We start from the raw sequence: 24,346 nt of genomic DNA on the forward strand, positions 1-24,346 counted from the left end.
ACAAACTAAAAATATAAAAAAAAAACAAAATTTTTTCACTGAAATTTTGTTGGATTCGGATGGTAGAGAGCTCAGCTGTTGCACAAAGGGCTTTAGACATTTTGCCACACCTAAAAGTCTTTGTTCAAAAGGCAGAGGTTGCAAATGTTGAACCGAATACAAATACCTATGACACAGTAAAATAGATCTGGAAGTGCAGTGAAATTTTGGAAGCAAAGTTGAGTTTCTTTATTTCAGTGGCATCAGAATTGCAAGGTTTTTCAGTATGGTTCTAGGCTGGTAAACCAATGGCCCCTTCCATGTGTGAAGAGATGTATTTGATGTGTAACAATTTAATAAAGTGAAAAAGTTCTTAAAAGTTCTCAAACTTTTCCAAAAAATAAAAGTTTCTCAAAAAGCACAAAAATAAAAGTTTTCCAAAAAGCAAAGCCTGTTTTAGGGATGGATGGATGTAATAGTTTGAAACATAAATGTAGCATGTAATAAAATGTTACATAAACACGCCCAACCATTAAAATAATAGCAAAAGTAGCTAAACTAACCTTTAAAAAAGCACCTGGAGAAAATTTTGTCTGGGGTATGGAAAACTTGGAAAAGTCAGGGAAGTTCAATAATTGTTTTAGTATACACCCTGATTACAGTAATGAGCTCATAATTAGAACATAATTCCACTCCCAGATGAAGTCAAAAAGAACTTGGTAGAAATATGTACACCCAAGATTTAAAAAAAGCGCTTTGAAAAGCACCCCCTTCCCAGATTACAAACTAACTTGTACCAACTTACACAGCTGCAGGAACTAAAGGGTTCCTGAGCATTGCAAAATGGCAGTTTTGTACGTTTGAAAACTCACTTTCAAATTCATGGTCTCCAGTAATATATTTGTCTAGCTCTGAGCTTGAATTGAGTTCAGCCTAGGACTTTTTGCTAAAGAAGAAACCCTTATATCTGCTGTTCTAATTAATTGAGAAAACTGGAACAAGCTTTGTTTGATTCAGAAACAAAATCTCTTTCAAATAACATTGAATGTACAGGTGTGTGGGAAATCTTTCTCTTTAATAGGCAATTACATGAAATTTTAGCTCAAAAAGTTAATTACAAAAGCACTAATTCAAAACTAAAAATATAAAACCCCCGGGATTCGAAATAATTTTATACACAATTTCAAGGCTGTAGGTACTGTCTCTTTAGTGCAGGTCCGCCAGACTTGCTTTCACAATTTCTTTGCCATTCCTTTTTTTAATATATAGAGACAATGTAGCAATATACCAATGTCCTTAAAACCCTTTAACTGATTACTTTTTCTTAATTTTTTATTAATTAGGTTAAATTTGTAATAATCAAAATTGTTAATTAAAATCAATTGGACATATCTTTAATTATACATTGTTATAACAATTCCTTCAAAGATGTATAATATTAGGCAATGAATTTTTTTCTGGCAATTATAATTTTTAATGATTAAATTAATTTTTTCTACCTACAGTAAAAATTGACATTATATTTTCAGGAAGTTTTCGATCTTAGAAGAGAAATTGCATATAATTTGTGTCTAATTTATCAGTCAGTTGGAGCCACAGATCTTGCCTATGTGTATTCAAGAAAATATATAATTGTTTGAAGCATTTTTCCGTTTGTACATATGTTATTAAATAATTTATTTTTTTACAATATGATTCTTATGCACAGTTTTGTATGTTTTCAAATTGCAGCCTTTAAATTGTTGAATTTAAATGTTTAATAAGTAAAATATCCTTTTACATTCATAAAAAGCAACATTTCAAAAAAAAAAAAGTAAAGCATGTAGTGAATGTTTTGATCTGAATTTATGTAAAACACCAATGTGGGTGGGAAAACTTCAGTTTTTCAATGAACCCTTTGAGGCATGATGGCTTTGTTTGAGTCAAGTATTCATTCATTCATTTATTTATGAACAGCCAACTGGCACAGTGGCTTCAACTCTTGGTTACTTTTTTTTTAAGTGGGCCTGAAATAGTTATAGTGCCTCAAAAGGTACTTTTGCAACAATGGCAAAAGAATTAAGTTTGTTTTACAATAACAAGAGAATACAAATAAAAAGGAATTCATGTTTATTTAAAAAACACAAGGCGAGGAAATTCGACTGTACAAACGGTGAACACAAGGATATATATATATATATTTATATATACAAGTAATGTGTTTTCTTTGCAAGATGAGGAGGGAAAACAAAACAAAATGAATTCATTTAAAAATGACTTATTTGGGATAAAACATTTAGATTTAAACAATTCATCATCCGCAGAACATAGTTAAGTTTCTACCTCAAAAATGTGACACATGCTTTTTTTAAATTAAAATTCTCATTTTCTTCTTAAAAAGCACTTTTTTGAGGCAGAGTTACAATTTAATAAAACTTAGCAAATATGGAAACAATAGGATATGTGGACAGACATTTTCAGATTTACATCAAGTTTGGATTTGTACAAAATACTGATATTTTGGGACGGTTTCTTTGTCTGTCTTGCTTTAAATAATGTGAAATGACACATTTCACAGAACAAGGAATATATTGCTATTTTACGTGAATATGACTGACTATACTTTTCGTAACATCAGTACATTCTTTTTCCCTTTCAAAACACTATTCTTTCAGCACCTCTTATAAATAAATTAGCAAGCCAACTTAACATACAAATTTTCATAGCAGTCACATCAATAGCTACTCAAAATAGAATTGTGTTAATGGACGGTAGTAGTTTGCAACAATGAGCTGTAATATTCTCACACATTTGCACTTCACAATCTTGGTCTTTTTCTTCTCTGGCATAGGAACTAAATTAAATACAAATAAAAGCTGTATGCTATGCTAAAATGCTGAATATTTCATTTACTCCGCAAGCTGAAAATAATTTGTTGTTTAAAAATAATCATACATCATCATAAGAATTAACTTTTTCTTTTCTGAATAAAAGCTATATACATAAACTTCAATAATTGTAGTTAAAGGTATATCAAATTCTCTTTGATGCAGAGAAATGGAATAGCAATAAAGCAACATCTACTTTTTCATAAAATATCATTCAATTTTCTTCCAATTTATCTTGTCAACAAAAATACCTCCTTTATCATACAATATTTACTCTTTTTTCATTACATAAAATTTAATATTTACTATGGAAAACATTAAATAAGCTTTTCTTGAATAAAAAGTTTTAAATATATTTACATTCATGCTTAGAATGATACATTCTATCAATTTATCTGCACACGTTTTCACAATTAAGCAGACTTGAAAAGTATGAGATCTCATGAACACCTCTGATGAACGTAAAAGTTTTGGAAAACATTGTTCCATCCTGCGTTTCTGTTCATTTATAAATTGGCATCATGTAAATAAAACAAAGCATTAAAATGATGCAGTGAATATATTGTGCTTGAGACACAGATGCCATTTCAGTTTTGTTTAAAACAAATATTCTTGTTTTGAGTATTGAAATTTATTTAAATAAAATTTGATATATTTCAATTGTTTAGACTTTTATCACAGTGTCCCTAACAGGTTGATAAGTTATATCATTTTTCTCACTGCACTGATGATTAAAGAGTTCTACATTAATAATATATAACTTGTATAAGTACTTATTGCATGTGAATATTGATATATTTTACATTAACAAAATATGAATAACAACAGCTTTTAGTTGTGTGGTTTTTTCAGTCTTCTGTGCCTTTTGGACATCACAGTGTCTTTTCAATGTACAATGAAACCCTACAGCTCTGTCTCTCTAAGGCAAGAGTAGCATGTTTGAGAAAGTTCAGTTTTCCAATGATTATTTATATACACTGCATATGAAATATTTACAACTCTTCATGAAATAATAATAATTATGAGATGAAGTGGAACAGAATTCACTTTCAACTGGCATGCTTCTGTCATTTCCACGCGGTGCCCTTTGGTATCTTTCATCATTCAAATCTGGTATTTTTCCCAAGTGTACCATTTACGTAAACAATATGTTTAACTCTATAAACGCTATTCCAAACTAAATACAATCCTACCCGTCCTCTCAAATTCGTGCTTTGTTCTTTTCATATAATTGGTCTTATGAGAGACATCCTAATCACTGATGAGTTCTTTGAAGGCTGTTCCACAATGCACCAGCTATGTGGAATGGCAAAGTTACTGACTGCAAACAGCCGGCACCTTAAGACGAGGAGAAATCCTCCTTGTCATTATTTGTTATCACAGTTCATACTATTTTGGTCTATATGACGATAAAAGACCCTCATGTGGCACATCAGACAATGATCTCTCTGATGACTCGCCGAGACCTGGAATTAGGAGTTGAATAGCCGCTCTCGTGACTTTCGTCGAACGAAAGAGATATATGCTGCGTTTTGTCTTCTTCTCCCATTGCATAAGGATCTGGCAGACCACTTACGTCGTAATAAGGGGAATCTAAAGTGATGCAAAATATTCGTTAGAACGTTTATCAAAATCAACCATACAAATTAAAACTGTAAAAAGAAAATTGAAATTTACAATAATGTTAAGTTTTTCAAAACATACAATTTTCAATACAATATTATTAGTATCCTAAACTTCTATTTCTCAGTGCAATTATAAATTTCAATTAGTTTTTTATGGCACTGTCCTAGAAACAGTTTTCTTATCTAGTATTCAAAACATTTATTTATTACATAGTTAATTTTTTGCAGCAGTTTAATATTTAGTTTTTATTTGTCGGCGTTCAAGCATAAAGTCATTAAACTCAATATAACATTTGAATATACTATGATACACAAATTTATTCTAATCTTTTGCAAAAGTCAATCAATCTTTTTTATGCACTTAGTGTCATTTGCATCAACACTGATGATTTATGAGTTTTTAACCATGTTCTAAGTTGAATCCCAAATTTTCACTATTTTATATTTTAATCCCAAATAAGCTTTTACTTTAATTTGATTTCTTTCAGAACATTTGAATTCTTGAAAAACTAAATGCATGGAATATGCGCTGGAGTTCTTTTAATAATTCACCTCCCGGTCCCCCAAATCAATCAATAAAATAGTAAATTTAAAAATTACTAAACAGAATTTTTTAAGGACTTGATATTCAACTTACGTAAGTGTTCTCTATTTTTAATGTTCATCATTTCCTCTGTCAAAGGTTGGTAGTCTTCAGGGTAGAAATAGCCATTTGGTAATCTGGAATCATAAGGCTGATAAGAACCTTCATTACCCAGTTCATCACTTGGCTTGAGCCATGGTTCTGAATGGTCTAAAGCACTGCAAGGACTAGTGTCTTGATCAGGATTAAACATCATACCTAGAATTTCAGATTTATTGAAAGTTAGCATACAAATAAAAAAATGCAGCTTCATTCATTCTGCGATAGCTATAACAATTTAAGAACGTACAAAGTAAAAAAACATTATAACACATCAAAATTGACAATGTTATAAGTTATAAAAATATTTGCCATTTAAAAATCTTCATGGGCATCAAAATATACTCTAAATGTATATAGATATATATATTTAGTGCATAAATTATGTACTTCAGTTTTGTATAAATTTTAACTTCAATTCGTTTATCATATAGCATGCTATTAAGTTAACTTCAAAATAATTTAAATGGGTCATTCTCCAGAAAAGGTAACCATGGTTGCCACACTTCCGTCCAAGGGACGGAATTCCGTCTTTTCAAAAATTTCGGCCATCGGATTTCTTTTCCCATGTTCAAAATGATTTTTATAGATGAAACAAATCTGTACTTTTGAATCTCTTACTCTCAAAAATGGTCTTATTCTTCTGACAAAAAACTGGCCCATCTGCTAAAGTTAAAAAGATAAGCTGTTTTTTTTCCCCCAAAAAAATAATTAAATAAGTCACTCAATCTGTTGATTTCAACCATTCTTATCTTAGTCTGGAAAGTTTTGTTAAAGTTTTCATCACAATGCATCTTATAGCCAAGAATCTCATACCTGAATTTTTTTTAATAACTATTTTTTTTTGTATGAAATATGAACTATTTATGTAACATGAACTATAAAATCTGAAATATTTTTTTTCTTCTGTAGCAAATAGTAAGTTTTTTTTATTGTATTTTATTATTAAGTTCTTTTACCTCCTAAAAATCTTGGACAATGATATGTTTTTTTTTATTTAAGTTTTAATTTTTACTGAATCTTACAATTTGGTTTTACTATATAGTTACAGCATCAAAAATTAGCATTATATATGTCTAAAACATCAAACAAACTAAGCGCTAACATTTTGGTGTCGCGAAATGGAGCCACGCACTTTTCAGTCCTGGCCAATTTTTAGAGTGGCACCCATGAAGGTAACTTTTGAACTCAAATATTTTTCAATTTCAAAATCTTTTGTTTTCTTTTTTGTTTATTCTTACATGAAAGTTTTACGTACTAGAAGTAACCATAAACAATGGCTCAGCTAAGTTCCAATTATTTTACTCATTAAAAAAATAATTAAAAAAATGCTTTGTTCACGGAAAAAAAAAAGAAAAATTTTAATATTTAAAAATTAAGGCAATTTAATGTCAAAGTAGTAATTTTGTGAATTGTGCAAACAATCAGCTATTTTAATGATTAGTAGGAACATAATATTAAGCTCTCTTAATTAAAGTATGGTTTAATTAGTAGTTTCAAATGTATGTTAAAAACAGTATTTAGTAAATTTGAGGATATACTGGCAATTTAATTTTGGTAGAACGCCTATTATAGATGTATTTCCCCTCCATCATTCATTTTCACCTCAGAAATAATGACACTGATAAGGTCTGTCACGGAGGGGAGGAATTTTCCATTAATATAGGCTTAATAGATATTTAGAGATATATTTTTTATTATAGACATTTTTCGGGGAAATGTTTTTTCTTCGTTGCTACAATCTGCACATGTTAAGCATATGAGAAAAATATGTTCACTTCTTTTTTTTTTTTTTTTTTTTACAATAATTTGCATCCCTGAAATTCAAGTTCATGGAGGTGAGAAGTCATAATAACCACACTAAATTTTTTAAGTAAGATCTTGTTTTTCAACAAAAATCTCACAACTTCAACTATGGCTGAAAATAAACAAGGGAGCTCCCTTGTATCATAGAAAATAAAATTTGATGTCATTACTGCCACCTGTTAATGAGGAATGGCATTTTGTGTTTAGGTAATGGAGGGGAGAATTTATTGTGTGACATGTGGACATGTGACTCCTTGTCCTACTAAAACACAATATTAAAAAATTAAATACACTTAAACACTTGGCGTTTCAGACACTTGTGAAAGGAATAATAAATTATTAAGCATATACTTTTAATTGAGCAAGTTATTAAGCAACATAAACAGTCACACAAGGTGTGTGACATGCCACCGAGGTGAGGATTCACATGTAGTGAACCAAAAATATACTAAAATAAAACTCATTGTTAAAAAATTGTTGGTAGGTTTAAATGGATGTATTTTTGATGAAATTAAAAATCATTGTTAAATGAGTTGTTCCTTAACATTTTTACTGTAAACAGGGTTCGTACGCTCCGGGAAAACCGGGAATTGTCAGGGAAAATGACACTGTCAAAAATGTCAGGGAAAAGTCAGGGAGTTTTCAAATTTTGTCCACCAAAAATTTTTTTTTCCATTTTTTTCCCAGGGAATTAAGTACCATGAGATCTAGTCTTCGTTTTTATTGTGATTTCACGAAAAAAATTGTACATTATTATCTAAACCGACACTGGCACTTAAAAACTGCAATCGAAAAATGAACGTTTTTTTTTTCACAACGAAAAATGCGCCAAAAGAGCGAAGATTTTCTTACATGGAGTCAGTGAGGGGAACGAATCAGGGAATTTTCCAAATGCGTCCCCAAAATTTTTCTTTTCCCAATTTTTTCCCAGGGAATTTTGTTTTATGAGATCTAATCTTCATTTTTATCGATGTATTTAAAAAAAAATGTAACAATTTTAAAGCAATGAAAAAAGTGGAGACCCAAAAAATCTTCAGAGCCGCCATTTTTGGCTCTCAGTTGTCCCCAAGGAAAAAAAAATCAGGTGAACAGGAATTATGCACAAACTCAACAGGAGAGAAGACAATATACTGCTTCGGATGCACAACCTGTAGATGGGAGGGTCGATCGAGGAAAATCATTTTTTTTTTCTTTTTGATCGGAAGATCATTTCAGCTACGTGTGAAACGTAGTCGCCATCTTTGGTCATTCACAAGATAGAAGTAGATACGATCCTAAAATGCCTAAGTTTCTAAAAACAAAGCAGAATTGGATGTTTTCTTTAATTGAAAACTGATGAAAATAACAAAAAATGGTCTGCAAATTGTTTTTCTATTACTATTATTTAAAATAATTTTCTTGAGAAATGAAAAATTTTGTTCTTAAAACTTAATCTTATCCTCACTGCCTCGGACGCAAATGTGATAAAAACTTTTCAATGAATTGTAGTTTCATGAAGATTTATTATTTTTTAATTGTCTTCATGTGACAAATTAAAAAAGTTATTTCTTATTTTTGGGCATAGCCGCCATATTTGGTCATTCTCAAGATGGAAGTACACAAGACTTTTTAAGTGCCTAAGTTCCCGAAAAAGGCATTGGATGTTAATTGCAATGCCAACTATTGAAAACAACACAAATTGTGCCTTTTTTTTCGGATAATTTGTAATTCTTTTCTGGAAAAATGCAAAATTTAATCTTCATAACATTTTTTTGTTTTAATTGATTGTGTGCTCTTATGTGCTAAATACTGACTATTTTGCTTTTATTGTAGTTTTTTAAGGATTATTAATTATTTATTACTACTTTTATACTACAAATCCAAAAATCTACTAATTATTTTAAATTTTTCACTTTGTTGCCATATTTGATCGTTTGCACAATGGAAGTAGACTTAAACTTCCAGAAACAGAATTGGATGTTTATATCAATGTGTACTATTGAAAATAACATTAAAATGTGCAAAAAATTATGAATTTTTGAAAATTAACTATTACTTTCTGGAAAAGAAAATTTGAAATTTTAATGTAAGCGTCCTTTAATATGTGAAAAAAAAAAAAAAAAAGATTATTGGCATTAGCCTAAAGATCGGCGGATGTTGATTTTTGTTACTATGCATTACATGGTATGCCGATTGATGCAACAAGTTAATCATATTTATACTGAAATTTAGCTTTGCATTTTGCTCAATATGTTTTGTGTAACCTACTAATAAGAAAATAAAAAGAAGTATTGTAAACCAAAAGCGGATGCTAAAAGGTTGCTGCAGGACTACAGCAAAAAGCTATAATATTACGCGTGACATCAAAGAAACGCTAAAATAAGTTGTAAGTACTCTGTTTTCAACAAATAGTAAACAAATTAAAACAATTTTGAACAAAATGTTTAAAAAAAAACTTAAAATTTTGACAGACAAAACAAAGGAAAAAAAAATTCCAAGTTTTTTTTTTTTAAATCAAAGGGGAGAAGTTTCAGTTTTTCTACATTGCTACTTTAAACAATTTTAATTATTTTGAAAATATTACTATTTAAACTTAAATTTTGAATGAAGCGAGTAACCTGGAATTTTCTAAAAAACAACCTGGAAAACCTGGAAAAGTCAGGGAACTTTTTTCAACCAAAAGTGTATGAACCCTGTGTAAAAGGCATGTGACAGAAAAGTCACACTTTTTGAAGAATGACCCAATAATTTTCTTGTATTTGATTTGTATGTCAGCAGCAGCAAGCAGTTGCCTAGGGGGCTTGTACAGGAGTTCAAAGGGGGCAACTGCCTTTTCACTTACGGAAGTAAAAGAGCCTTGCTTCCTCCCTTCTCAGAGTTGAAAATTAACTTTTAATTGGAAAATTATTTTTTAGATAGACCGATTTAATTCATGAAAATAAAAACAAAAAATTTCAATTAATGAACTTTTCTTGTGTTTATTCTTAAGAATGGATTTTTTAATTGGAGAGGGGGGGGGGGGTCTATGGTTTTCATCTGTCCGGATTTTCTAGGTCACATTCAATTTTTTACACTTATATCAGTATTGTGAAAATCCAATAACATATGCAGTTAAGTCTCGATAACTCAGAGTCCCAAGGGACCAGCTAAAACGTTCGAGTTATGGGAAGTTTCTACAACAATCTTAAGAGTTTGGGACCCAAGGAAAACTTTGAGATAAAGGAATATTCAAGTTATAAGCTTGAGTTATTAAGATCCGACTGTAGCTCAATTTTACGATAAAAAAAAAGAAAAAAACAATTTCGGGCATGCTGTCTCCTATTCCGAGACACCTCTTTTGACCCCCCACTTTTTTGACGCACTAGCCAGCTATGAGCAGTTTTTTTTACTTTTCTTTTTAAGATGTTCAAAGATATGTTGTTAAACTGCATCAACATAATTCAAATATTTATAACAAATTAGCCCGTTTTCATGATACCATATCAAGATTAAATTAGTATTTAATATTATTGATTGGATATTTTGAAAATCATTAGTATTACAAAACAATAGAATGCAACAGTTATAACTAAACGCCAAAATAAATAATATCATATGATAAAAGCTTTTGATCATTTTTCATTTAAATAAAATCATAATTTAGACCTTAAAGGCCATAAATTGTATTTAAATATCTCACTGAGACAAAGATATGTTTTAATAAAGTTAAATATATAAAGGTGTATTCAATTCATTGTTTAATTAAAAGTTCTAGTTTGCAAAACATTTAGGAATTTTAATCTTGGCAAAAATTACGTACGATTGTTTTTTCATCAATTTAGAAAGCAAGTTATACTAAGAGATATATTTTTCAATTAAAATAAATTAGATTTTATAATAACATAACTTTGAAAAATTTAATAGCTACAAAAGAATTCAGAAATAGCTCAGAATATAAGTAAGAATTCTAAAATAATGATGGCCAACCTTTGATGGTACTATAGGTATTTTACTTGCACTTAATAGTATAAATATTTCGTATACCTTCATGCATGAATCAAGTATTAAAAAAACAAGCATGGGTATTGTTAGTAAAAGGTTTTAAAAGGCATTTAGAGCCCTTTCAGGGCATATTTCAAACATCTTTTGAATTTTTGTCCAAGTTTAGTACTGAAGTGCTCTTAAACAGCCATTTTCGTTTACCTCTACTTAACTTTGTTTCACACATATATATGCAAGTGAAACAGAATTGTAACCTATAAAAACTGTGACATAAATATATTTTTAAAACAACAAGTTGGCCACCATTTTTTCTAGACTATGAAGAATGAATGTGAGCAAAATATTTCCAAGACAACTATTTCATGCAGAAAGTATATAGTACCATGCAGAGAAAATATAAAGCATCATCTCACAGTGAAAGAAATGGCAGGATAAATGGCCAAGCATAGAGAAGCAAGATAGTATTTTTTTTTTAATTTAGGAATCTCTTGAGCTCTCTTTCATAGCATATGTACTACTAGATACTGATTTCTCACCAGAATTTGGGTGGCTGCTCGAGGGAATATGGCCATTCATCCCTCCATTGATGCCAGAGGTATTGGTGGTGTAGATACCTGCTTTTGTTATGTCATCAGTAACTCCTTCAAGACCTTTATTGACGACACCGTCTGGAAAATATGGTGGAGTGACTGCCTTAGGACGTGGGCTAAGGAAAAAGAAAATATGATTTTTAATATATCATTTGTACAGAATGATCCGATATATTTAAAGTTTCTCGGTTAAACCCAAGTGGAGTTATTAATATAACTTTGTTTCAAAGTGAAAAATACCCCTAAAATAATTTAAATGAGAAAATTATCCATTTTAGCTAGGAGTTGAACTTTAATTTCTTTATTTTTTTTGTTTCCGTCTTTTTTTTTAAAGAGGAGGTTTTAAAGAAACAAACTTAAAAAATACAATGAGAACTAATTAAAAAATATTTTTTAATCTTGACAAATTTAAAGCTAACTGTAAAATATACATCACATTAAATGAAAATTTTCCTTTACATTTTAGGAATAATAACTCATGCAATGTGTAGTGCTTAAATTATTAGTCATATTATTTATCTGTGCTTTGAAACTTAAATTGCATTATGTAATTAAATATACAAAATAAATGAATGTTACGTATGTTAAATAAGGTCACTTACTTAGTAGTTTCCATTTCAAAATCCTTCTTTTCTGCAAAGATAATAAAGGGAATAATTAGTATGCATAATGATTACCTAAATGCAGTATATATATGTACATCATCATATGACTTTTAACCAGAAACCAGTTCTTACCTTTATGATTACTTCTTTTCTTCCAACAACAACAAATTATTAAAAACATCAGCAACAAAAAAGCCACTCCTCCTACAATCGGAAGAATTACTAACAGGTATTCTGTCGAAAATCCAGCTCTTGCATCTTTAGTATTGGGAAGCTCTTCTAGAATAAAATATAAGATTTTACATACAACGTTAAATTATATTTTAAAAAATTATATAAGAATGCAGCACTTCTACACTCACACAAAAGTTAAATCTGGAATATCGTCTATGTAGCAAATCAGACAGTATGTTTTTATTTCAGTAAATTATTTATGATTTTCTGAAGATTTCAAGTTTTACTATTTTTGTTTTAACTTTTGCCCATCATAAATTACAGACTGCTATTGATTTTACATTGCTCTTTTTTTTTGCAATATTTCATTTAAAAAATTTCAAGCCATATAGTATCCTAGGAAAGAAACAGAATTGCCAGAAAAGCAACTTGACTATAAGAGGTTCAATCTGCATTGGAATAAAAGAAAACAATACTTATTTCTGCTGTTCCTTCACATGAGGCTTCAAAGCTAAAGTGGAGAGGTGAATTTCGACTTAATGTGCTTTATCTCTGAACGATTTTGGCAACAAAGTATTACACTTATAAATGAAGTATTCAGAGCTATGGATTAAGTCAAAATGGACTTGATCCATTTCAGTTCTGAATGCGTCACGTTACACTTTCGGCCAATTTTTTCAGGTGTCTTTTTTATATTCATAATAAATTGCACTCTTGTTTTGAATACAAAATGTTATTGATGAAGTTCAATATGTATTATCACTATTTCTCAAAAGCATGTGCAAACATTTCTCAATCAAGTAAAATTACCTTCAAGAGGATTAGCTAGCTTAGCATCACCACACCATGAGTCATTGCTTTCTAAACATAGTTTCACTTTTACATCAGAAAAGCCTTCCATTGGTGGACTTAGCTGTACTTTTTCTATAGGCCTAATAACTTGAATAGTTGTCTGTAAAACCCACATTTCTGTGCCCATTGGCCTTGCTTCAATCTGTAAAAAAAAAAAAAAAAATACTGGTAAATATACTTTGAATCAGGGCTTAATTTCTAAGAGGGTAAGAAAAAAAAGAAGCAGTAAGGAAACATTTTCAGAATCTAAAAATTCACATATAAATTAGCTGAAGATTCTCATGCATCTTTAACAACTCGTGGGGAAAAAAGAACAGGAACTAAGCTATCTTGGACTCCCAAGTAAATCAAAACCTGGTTTCAGTTAAACTACTGAAAACCACTTCAGTATTTTAAACTAAATTATTTAAAGATTTAAAGAAATTTCTTTAAACTATCGATAAGTAATTTTATTACATTGCAATCATTTTTACACTTTAAAAAAATAGGGCCCCTGTCCCAGCCCCATATCATTTACTGAAAGTAGCTTAAACATTGGAATAAATCCATGGTACAGCTCAAAAAATATCACTAGAAGTCAAGTTTTACAATGGTAAAAGCCCAAAACGTACACAAGTGGCCAAGCGCCATTAAAGTGATTGTATTAGCTTAACGGAGTTCTGTGATCTTAGTTCCTCTTTTAAGCTCATTCAGCTATTGGCATCATTTAAGAAAAAGAATAAATTACTAAAATACAAGAAATTATTAACCTTTGCTATAAGTTTCAAGGAAGTTAATTCTACGTGGAAAGTCAAATATCCTGTATCTCGATCATATTGAGCTTCAGATGGTCTTGGCATGTCTACAAGGAAATAATGAGTTTAGTTCAAGGGAAAGAACAACTGCTATTGAAAACAAATATTGAAAACAACAGAATAATATGCATTCAACATTTAAAAAACAAAAATAAATAAAATTATAAATGGATAAAATAAATTAAAAATAATTTAACATTTTTATTAAGCTACACCATCAGAATATTTAAATATGTGGTAGGAGATATTAGATATTCTTTTTTAACTTCAAATTACTATATATATATATATATATATTTTTTTTTTTTTTTTTTTGAAAAATTTTGTATGTTGCACAGCATAGATTTTTCTTTCCAGGATGTAAAGAATAAGACAACTTCTAGTTAAAGTTATGATGAACAATATTTGTATTACTGTAACGCTGCTGATGATTTATGGATTTGGACATAATAGAATGCACATCAACAGTTCCCGATTCAACAATCCCAGTAACATTTCAATAAAGAAAAAAAAACATTAATTTATACTAATAAAAAGGATAGAAACCTATTATTTACATTGAATGATAAAATTACATGCATACTTTTATGCAATAGTTGCGTAAAAATCAATTTCCAACAAATACAGAACACATAAATAAACACATAGAATGAAAAGACATTTAGACAAATATAAACTAAAAAGTGATTTATGTTTAAAATAACAAAGTAAAGAAAACCAGCTGGTACTTAATATGTGTTTCTACAATAAAGAATTCTAGATTGAAAAAAATTATATCCAGGGGGAAAAATTCTGCATCTTTGCAATTAAAAGTTCTCCCTGCTCAAATTATACATACCTAGTATGTTTATTTACTTCCAACTTAAATGAAAATCATGATAAAAAATGATAAACTGAGAGCAGATTTTTAAAAAATGCTTTTTGAAACCTAAAAATAATTTAAAACTGAATGCATATTTTAATTTTTCAATAATATGCAGATTATTTAAATTTTTTATAAATAAATATTCTTCTAAAGTTTTCAGCAACATTTTAGTGCAAATGCTTTGATATGTTTACTATAGACGACAAAACAGAGGCTAATTCTCAATGTGAATCATAAGCCTTTATTCAGACAGCTTCCTTGAAAGTAAATATTTAATTTTTCTGGTAAAATGATATTTGCACAAATTAAGTGCACTAATTTCTTCAATTCAATAAACTATCGCTGAGAAACAAAAAAAAAAAGTTGTTTTTCTGGGAGAGTTATTAAATTCTCATGCTTACCTCTTAAATTCACTGCAAAAAAAGAGAGAAACAAAAAATTAGTAATATATTTACTAAGGCATCATAATAATATTTAAATTAATGCATAACTTAGGAGTTTAAAATTGTGCCAGGTAAAAGAGGATGGAAGAAAAACCTCTAACTCTATTTATTTGAAAGTGCAGAAAGAAGTTTGCAACATGCTTCAATTGATGTAGGTTTGAAACATGCAGCAATGTAATTGAACCAAACTTAAAGAAATGTACCAGCTGTTTTCTTTTACTGTTACAATTAACTTTTATTATAAATTGTATATTTAAATTAATATAGTGAAAAAAAAAAGCCTGAGAAACATAGATATTACTCATTAAAGACATTACAAAGCAATTCCACATCCAGAATAGAAACCTAAGCTGAATTTAGTGGTTTTAGATCAAATTTGTGTTACATCTAAGTGAGGTTTGTTGAGTGCAGAAAAGGTAGGCTGTTAAATTATTTTTGAAGTTTTTCTCAATTTTTAACATTTATATGTATGGGTGTGTATGGTATTTAGACAAAATAAAAAACCAAGTTCAGTATCTTCATTATAGCAGACTGCAACACACATGTTTTCAACATATTGGCTTCAATAACATTTAAAGCACCAGTAATTGTAATTACTTTTCTGATGCAATTTTGCAACTCATTTCACATACATATTTTTATCCTACATTCTATACTTTTTATTGAAACTTAGTTTAAAAGAAATTAGGAATTTGTAAAAACAAAATTATTAAAACGTGCAAATTAAAATACAAGTATTTAAAGTTTTCCCTTAAAGTAGTGGTAAAAAAAGATAATGTCCAGAAAATATTTCTTAATATTATCGTTTTGAGAGTTTGGTTATTGGTAGTTTTAAAAACCAATGCTTTAAAAAATAGGTCAAAAAGAAAACAAAGAAGCTCACAGAGAAATTAAATTTACACTTAAGCAGTTAATCAAATACACTTTTGATTTGAACTGTTTCCATCATCAATCTGTAGGAAAAGGGCCTGAAATTATAATTTATAAGGCGTGAAACAGTAAAAGATTCGTTGCAATGTATGTTTAGTTTAAATGTTGTTTTTGGAATGAATGTTTAACATTTTTGTCATTGATTTAAGTACAGAAGTTAAATTAAAATCGCTTTGCTACATCTAGTTTAACTGGTAGTGGGTTACTTAGCTGCATGGTAAAATATGTAATCTCTAAAGGTCATGCAGAAAATATTTTCTTCAGGCAAATTTAAAAAGAGAAACTCATGCAGAAAGTGTAATTTGTAGCAGAACAAAGCATCCAATTCCATTCAGCAAAACAAAGGACATGCAGAACAAAAAACATTAGTTACCTTTGGTTGTTACTGGCATTTCATCGGAGTATTGACTGTATCCTCGAGAGTTCACTGCCAAAACCTTGAAATGGTATTCCGTATTAGCTGATAAACCTGAAAAGAAAGAAGAGAAACATTATGAAACGCGGCACTAAAATTACTTTAGCATAGCTGGATTTATGCTTTGAGCACTCAAAAGATAACTTCTAGCTACAACTTTTGCATACAGAATGTATGAACATTCCCCATGTAATATGGCAATCCTGCATAACTTGTCTGTTGTGTTTTAGAGAAAAAATGTGTAAACATGTTTACAGTCATGCTTTAACATTAAAAAAAAATATATCCACGAAGAGTTTCGAAGATATTTTCTGGAGACTGCAATGCCTGGTACAGATTACTGACTGTTTCCTGAACATTTTATCTAAAATATCCATAAATGTTTTATCCATTTAATATGGGTCTTATAAACAAAACTACATTAGTACTGTACTTTTATAAACACTTGCTAAATGCACAAAACATATTTTGTTCTTTCCAAAAATTGTTTAATGGACGATAATTTCGTTACATTTTTACTAGAGTACATTTTACACTTCAATCTCTTTCAAAATTATTTTTATATTGGACAAAACTCTATGTATCTCAAGATCAAAATTTTTCAATAACCTTGGAATCCTAATTACAGACAAATTTCAAATTCTACGCTTTCTATCTGTCCCTTTTGTCCTCTCTTTAGGTGCATTTACAAAAGAAAGGCAGTGACCCATCTTTATTTGGAGTGGAGATTTCAAAAAAAAAAAAAAAATATTTAGATAAGATAGATATACACCAAATTTCTTGGACAGTGTGATTGGGTTCTAACCGCACTACAGAGTTTTAATTCCTGAAAACAGTGCAAAAGAAAATTCCAACTCATTCCTACTACCCATTAAGTGGGGGCAACTAGTCATTTCTTTCCATTTAAACCTTTCACTTTCAAGTTACCTTAAGTGCCTCACTAGGGAGGAGGGGAATATCTTAGGCTAATTTGGCCCCTTAATGAGACAAGAAACTGAGGGGTTCGACTAGAAAAATATCCATAACTTACTCGTGGAATGAGGAAAGTCAGTGCGGTACTAAAATGTTGATTAAAAAAACTTTCATGTTTATATCTAGTATGTGCATTAGTCATCTGCATAGAAATTTTTTCACAATTTTTCCAACAAACATTAAAATTAAATGTATAAACATAAATTCATATAATTAATTACTTCAAAAAATTTGAAGTGTATCTTAAACACATATGAATTATTTAAGTGAAACAACTGTGCCAAGCATGCTCAAGTAATACCAATTCATTTTGCATTAGCATACCTGTTATTTGGCAAAGATTTTGAGTTCTGCAAGACTCATTCATTTGGCGTCCAGTTTCAGTATTTAAGTATGTCACTAAAAACTCAGTGTTTGAAAAACCACCATTGAAGCCTTCTTGCCATCGGAGCGTTACTTTGTCAGAGCTGACCTCAATCAATTCTAAAAGTGTTGGCTTTTCCGGTGGACCTAGAAAGACCAGAAAAATGTATTGCATGTACATCCAAAATCTATTAATAAAATGTAACAGAATTACGTAAGGCAAACATAATAATTATATCATCAACTTACTAAAAGAACATACTTTAAAAATCTGAAAGCTTGTGTAAGATTAAAAAAGGACTAATTTTCACTAAGTAAAACAATGTCATTTCATGATATCAATCAATGAAAACAAAATAAATTAGAACAAAATAGATTACCATCAATATTAAATTTAAATATCAAAGCTTATAAGTTTTAACTAAATGATTTATAGGTTTGCCAGGCAAATATATTATTGGAAAAGAGTTATAGATCTTCAATAAAGATGTGTGTCATACAAAAGCAAAATAGTAATAGAAATGAAAAATGTTCTTTTTATAAAATTACCATTAATACTCAAAAACTTATCAAAACCAACACCATCATTAAAATGTAACATAGTTTTATTTTCCCTGTTAAGTCTTTGGCTCAAATACATTTAGTTTAGTTCTAGTGAAATTAACTTAGTATTAATGCAATTTAAGAGAAAAACTTGGCACTATAATAAAACTTTTTGAAGATATAAAACTTTGATCCAAGTACATCATTTAAATTTTTAATTTGGATAAAAGATAACCTCCATAAAAAATACGAAGTATTAAGTTTCTTTTTTTCTTCATTCTTCTAAAATTCTTACTGTATGATTAATATGTATTGCCATATTAAGTCTATAGTTAGGAAATACAGTCACATAGCCGCATGGTTTATTTAGCCTCCCTTTCTTTACTGAGAGACGTAAATGAGTACAAGTGTCCTTTACATTCATTTATCAAATCATAATTAAAATACTATCTTGCACAACAAATCAAATCAAACTAACTCATAATATTTCAAAAAATATTTCTCAATTAAAAAACAAGTGTTATGTCTCAAAAACTGCCTCACCTTTTCTTACGAGCCTGATGATTGTCTTCTTATCATCTCCAACTTGATTGGATGCTCTACAGGTATATTCACCATAATCTTCCTCCTTCATATCTCGTATGGACAGAACTCCAGCATATATATCCTCCCCCAAATCGGTGATGTTTGTACCATAGTTTGCATATTCATCCAACACTCTACCCCTTGAGAACCATTCAAATTGTGGGCTGGGGTAAGCTTGCATTTTGCACTGAAGAACCGCTGTCTCGCCAACATCAAAAGCAACCCTGTTGTACGTGTGTCGAACAACAGGTGAATCTAGAAAGAATAAATTGAGCTTTTAAGAATGGAACTATAAAAATGTATTATATTACACAAGCAAAACATCATTTAAAATTTAATAATGTAGGCGGGAAATAGAGACGTACCGAGTAGACCGAGTACTGAGTACTCAGCCGAGTACCAAATATGTTTTAAGAAGAACACCGGCACACATGTCATGAATTTGAACTTATTGGAATAGTAGTAAAAATCTCCATGTGCATATTATAGTTTTTAAAACAAAATTCCAGCTGAAATTTAACTACACATTAAAGATTTTGTTTGTGTCAAAAATTTTATAAAAAAGCTATTTTTAAAATTAAAAATCAACAAATAAATAAAAGGTATGATTAATCACGTGGGAATTAAAACAAATTATATTAATCTATTATAGTTCTAGTCCACCAAACATAATAATCTAAAAATTTCATATTTTTTACACTGCCCCACTTTAATAAATAATTTTTATTAACTTTGGAGACATTAAAATAAAGACTGACTCGATTGAATCATAACAAACTTCATTATTCTCAAAATTTAAATTTGACTTGTTGATTTGAATTTCAATGATTGCAGCATATTATATATTCTTTATTAATTATAAAGTCTGCCTCAACAATGTTAAATTTTATTATACAACTACTTGGTATTGGCTGAGTATCTGATCAAAATTTGGCTGAGCACTGAGTACTCGGCAAATAGACACGTTTAGTGGTGACGTCAGGGGTTGCCAGAAACTCGGGGAAGTTTCCAATCATGCCGTTGCTATGTGCGTTACTAAGGAAGAAACAACATAGGATCTTCGTACGAATAGGGTTAGAGCGACGTTTAATTGATGGTTTCTTGCCAATTAAATGCTTAAATAATTTTTTTAGTGGTTTCAAGTTACATATAAGCCACCTGTAGACATCATTTGACGAATATCGATAGTTTTTACATGTGAATTGGGTTAAAATTCGGCAAAACAAAGACTTATGTGGAATACAAGTTTGTTTTCTAGAGTTATACACGCTTCTTATTGTTATTTCTTTTTCTTTGGGTGGAGGGGAACAGCTCCGCCATTTGAGAGGGTCTGGAAAGACATTGCCCCCCTCCCCCGCTTTCGGAAAATTGCTGTATTTCTATAAATTTTGCGCAATTTTTTGTGTTTCGATACAATATGCATTGACTGTATATGATTTAACCCCCAACCTCCCCTTTGCAGAAAAATTTGAAATGACGGGACGAGGGAGATATTTTTTTTTAATCCTGTTTAAAGCTTTCTAAGAATTTGATTATAATTATTTTCTTCGGCCGGATTTTTTTTTTTTTTTTTTTTTTTTTTTTTTTTTTTAATGGTATAAGTAATTTTTTGTTTGGGGAAGGAGAATTTTTCACTTTTCTCGATTGTGATGCTTGTTTGCATTGAAATTATTTTTTTTTTCGAATGTGACGGGGGATGTTAGGTTACATTGTCCTTTATCTAATGCGAGTTTGATTGGGATATTTTAGTTTAAAAGTTTTTCTTCTGCGAGAACACACACGTAATTTAAGTTAAATTCCAATTGAGCTCTATTCCGAATAGGAATAAAAACTAGCTTGAAGAAATCGATAAAATTCCCATTGAACCTAGAAAAAAACTAATATGTATATCCTTGTCCCCCCCCCCCCCAAAGAGCAATTACTTAAAATTACGCGCAGCAAGAAGAAATATCCCCTCCCGTCGAAGAAAAAAAGAATTTAATTGAACTATGCATTGCAAATAGTAGAACAAACTGAAATTTTCAATGTATATTTATGTATATTGATATAAAAAATATGTATAACAAGTAGAGTAAAGTAAAAATCCCCCGCCTCGGAATACAAAAAAAAAAAAAAAAAGATTAAAATACTCGTGAAAATTTGAAGAAATTACGCAATTCTCCCTTTCCCCCAAAGAGCCCGAATTAATGGAGTTTCATTAAAATATGCATTATACTGGAACAAATGCAGAACAGTTCTCCCCCCCTCCAGGTATCGCTGACTAGGCTGACATGGTCTCTCGTCTTCTAAAGAAAAGAATGCATACAATTCAGTTAAAACTACTCCTCTTCCTAAAAAAAAAAATAATAATAATAATAATAATAATTAAATTTTGCTCTAAATTTTAAAAGAAAAATCTCACCCCCCCCCCCTCCCAAGTCATGATATTTCAAATTTCCTAGAAGGATACGTGCAAAAAGGAAATAGTCAATGTACGAGTATGTTGCGTCGAAAAACAGCAAAAATTACGCCAAATTTATAGAAATATAGTTATTTTCCAAAAGGCATGAGAGGGGCAATACCTCTCCTGACCCTCTCAAATTTCGGACCTCCCCCCCTCCCCCCAACGAAAAAGAAATAACAATAAGAAGAGTGTATAACTGTAGAAAACACACTTGTATTCCACATAATTCTATGTTTTGCCGAATTTTAACCCGATTCACATGTAAAAACTATCGATACTCGTCAAATGATGTCTACAGGTGGCTTATATGTAACTTGAAACCACTAAAAAAATTATTTAGACCATTTAATTGCCAAAAAACTATCAATTAAACATCGCTCTAACCCTATTTCTACGAAGATCCTATGCTGATTCTCCCTTAGCAACGCGCATAGCAACGGCATGATTGGAAACTTCCCCGTGTTTCTGGCAACCCCTGACGTCACACTAAACGTGTCTATTGGCTGAGTACTGAGTACTCAGTAGTCTCCAGGGAAAAACTACACACACATTCACCTACAGTGTGTCTATGGATTGCATGGAATTAGCAAACATCCAGCTAAGAGGAGTCTATCTGAATAAGGGGGAAAAGTAAAAATTTGATGTGTATATTCTGCTCATTCAAATCTGACTCCACTTAATTTAGAAGCTAACATACCTCTGCAAAAGCTGACATCCCTGAAAACTAAAAGATGTGTCTATATTTCCATCTAATCGATGGTCAGACTAAATTATACAGTTCAATGAATCTAATTTAGACACAAAATTTATTTCATAGTAACAGTTGAATTGTGTAATATTCCAATTAAAATTTTTGTTAAATTTCAAAACAGATTATTTATAGCTATAACAAATGCTATGAATAATTACGATTTTTTTTTCTCTTAAAAGTTTAAGTGAAAAAAATATTCATGAACACCTTAACTAGAAGCAGCTCAGATGCAACAGAAATTTTTTGATTGGCACGTAGGAATACTTTTGTGAGAATTATCAAAATGTGGAACATGTCAAGTTGGCAAAAAATTTCCCATCCTTTATTTTTCATAAAGTTAAGTAAGTTCAGTGTGTGTGGGGGGGAGGGGGGATCCTCTTTTTCACTGTTGATATTTTGGAGGTTTTGTTTCTTTTATTGATTTTTTTTACATTTGAAACAACCTTAATTTCGTTTTTTGCAAAAAAAAAAAAAAAAATACATCTTCGGAATTGTTAGCGTTTAGTTAGGAGAAACATTTTCAAAACACACATTTGAATAAAAGCCTCATACTTTTAAATTCAGACTAAAGAAAACACAATTTTATTCTTATCCCAAGGAGCAGAAACTCGAGAGGGCAAATCTGTTTTGAGTAACATAAGTTCATTCTCATTCAAAGTAGAAAGAATGGTCTGTTTTTGAGCTAAAAACTACAACAAAAAACTAAATCCCCATTCAGTGATTCATCAACTACATTAATAATTGCAAATTAATTCAATAACTGAAGAAATATCTACTTTACATTGTGTCAGTTCTTCTAATGTCTACAGTCTCTTCACTCCGCCATGATTTTTGTATGTAAACAAGAAATGCAGGTTACAGTTAGAGTCAATCACTGTTGACATCAATAGCAATTAACATCCATTGAGCTGTATTGTTAACTGGAGTGTTATATTGTATCAAGTGTTTTAACTTGAAGTTTAATGATTTTAATTAAACCACATGACGTGCAAATATAAACCAACGCCCCCCCCCCATACTAAATCCCTATTGCATTTGGATCAAAAAGTGATCTTCTATTAACGCCTGCGTCGATTCCCGGACAGTGTTTTAACGTTACAGCGGCAATCCGATAAACGCGTTACCATGGCGATGGAGCCGAACAATTCAAATAAAATTCTGAATTGGTTGGTTTCAAAAATTAAACTTAGAAATTAACCAATTGTTTTCTTTGCTATTCATGTCTAATACCTTCGATAGATGGCAGTAGTTTCCGTATCATTTTTGCTCTATGCATGGCCCCACTTAATTCTTATAGGCCGTGACTATCGTTGAAACTCATGGCAACAAAGAGGGAGCTACATGGAACCCCTGTTTCCATAACTTTGCCATTGATTGGTGGATGCAAGGGTTCCCCGTGGCGCCTCTTCCGGTCAAAATGGGCGGCGTCCAATCAAAAATAAACCAACTTTGAAACGTTGACTGACTTTGATTGGTGGATGCATGATTTAACACTGCATCTGATGAGCTGCATCGGTTTAACACAGTTAAGGGGTCTAAGGACCTTTAAACTTCAAAATTTTCGATTTTCTGGAAAAAATAAATGTTATGCACAGTTTAATTCTGAACAATTTGATACCTTATTTATTACTATACGCCAAAAACTTTTCGAGTTATTGTAAAAATGCCTAAACTTTCCCCGTGCCGGTATCTTCGGTTTTCTCGTTTTGCGCGCATGATATCTCAGAAAGTTTCTTATATATGTCCGTAAAACTTTTAATGTATGTTTATCTGGTTTATATTTATGACCTGAACCTAATTTTTTTTTTAATTATTTATTTATTTTTTTGAAATTTGGTAAGTTAATATCAAAAATTTCCAAAATTTTGGGTAAAAAAATATTTATTTTTAAATATTAACTTTAATTTTTTATTTGAAATTCAAATTCAGATCGTTAAGAAGTATCAGACAAATATGCATGAAAAGTTTTACGGAAATATATAAAAAACTTTCTGAAATATCATGCGCGCAAAACGAGAAAACCGAAGAAATCGGCACCTGAGAAAAAGAGGCTTAAACAGCTGCTGTTAACATAAATCTCTACGGGGAAAGTTTACGCATTT

General features: G+C 30.3%; 2 protein-coding genes across 4 annotated transcripts in view; one reads left to right on the plus strand and one right to left on the minus strand.

Moving 5' to 3' along the window:
• LOC129229632 (general transcription factor 3C polypeptide 3-like) overlaps window positions 1-1,698 on the plus strand; it is a 104,045-nt gene extending 102,347 nt beyond the window's left edge. The window contains exon 28 of one of the 2 annotated variants that reach the window (XR_008581110.1): window positions 1,509-1,576. Coding sequence is in view for 1 of the 2 variants with exons in the window: in XM_054863989.1 (XP_054719964.1) it covers window positions 1,509-1,619 (111 nt within the window). In the remaining variant the exon portion in view is untranslated. Of the gene's footprint in view, window positions 1-1,508 lie in introns of both variants that reach the window. The other variant, XM_054863989.1, reaches the window with a different exon arrangement.
• Window positions 1,699-2,075: 377 nt separating this feature from the next.
• The window catches only part of LOC129229655 (roundabout homolog 1-like), a 212,950-nt gene continuing 190,679 nt past the window's right edge, over window positions 2,076-24,346 (minus strand). Inside the window, exons 8-17 of one of the 2 annotated variants that reach the window (XM_054864016.1) lie at window positions 19,009-19,305; window positions 17,884-18,069; window positions 16,546-16,641; window positions 13,890-13,981; window positions 13,099-13,282; window positions 12,247-12,393; window positions 12,112-12,142; window positions 11,456-11,625; window positions 5,109-5,312; window positions 2,076-4,439 (exon numbers count right to left, since the gene is read on the minus strand). In XM_054864016.1, coding sequence (XP_054719991.1) covers window positions 4,279-4,439; window positions 5,109-5,312; window positions 11,456-11,625; window positions 12,112-12,142; window positions 12,247-12,393; window positions 13,099-13,282; window positions 13,890-13,981; window positions 16,546-16,641; window positions 17,884-18,069; window positions 19,009-19,305 — 1,568 coding nt within the window. In that variant the 3' untranslated portion in view covers window positions 2,076-4,278. The remainder of the gene's footprint in view (window positions 4,440-5,108; window positions 5,313-11,455; window positions 11,626-12,111; window positions 12,143-12,246; window positions 12,394-13,098; window positions 13,283-13,889; window positions 13,982-16,545; window positions 16,642-17,883; window positions 18,070-19,008; window positions 19,306-24,346) is intronic. The other variant, XM_054864024.1, reaches the window with a different exon arrangement.

Source organism: Uloborus diversus, chromosome 1 (assembly GCF_026930045.1).
Source record: "Uloborus diversus isolate 005 chromosome 1, Udiv.v.3.1, whole genome shotgun sequence".
Lineage (NCBI taxonomy): Eukaryota > Metazoa > Arthropoda > Arachnida > Araneae > Uloboridae > Uloborus > Uloborus diversus.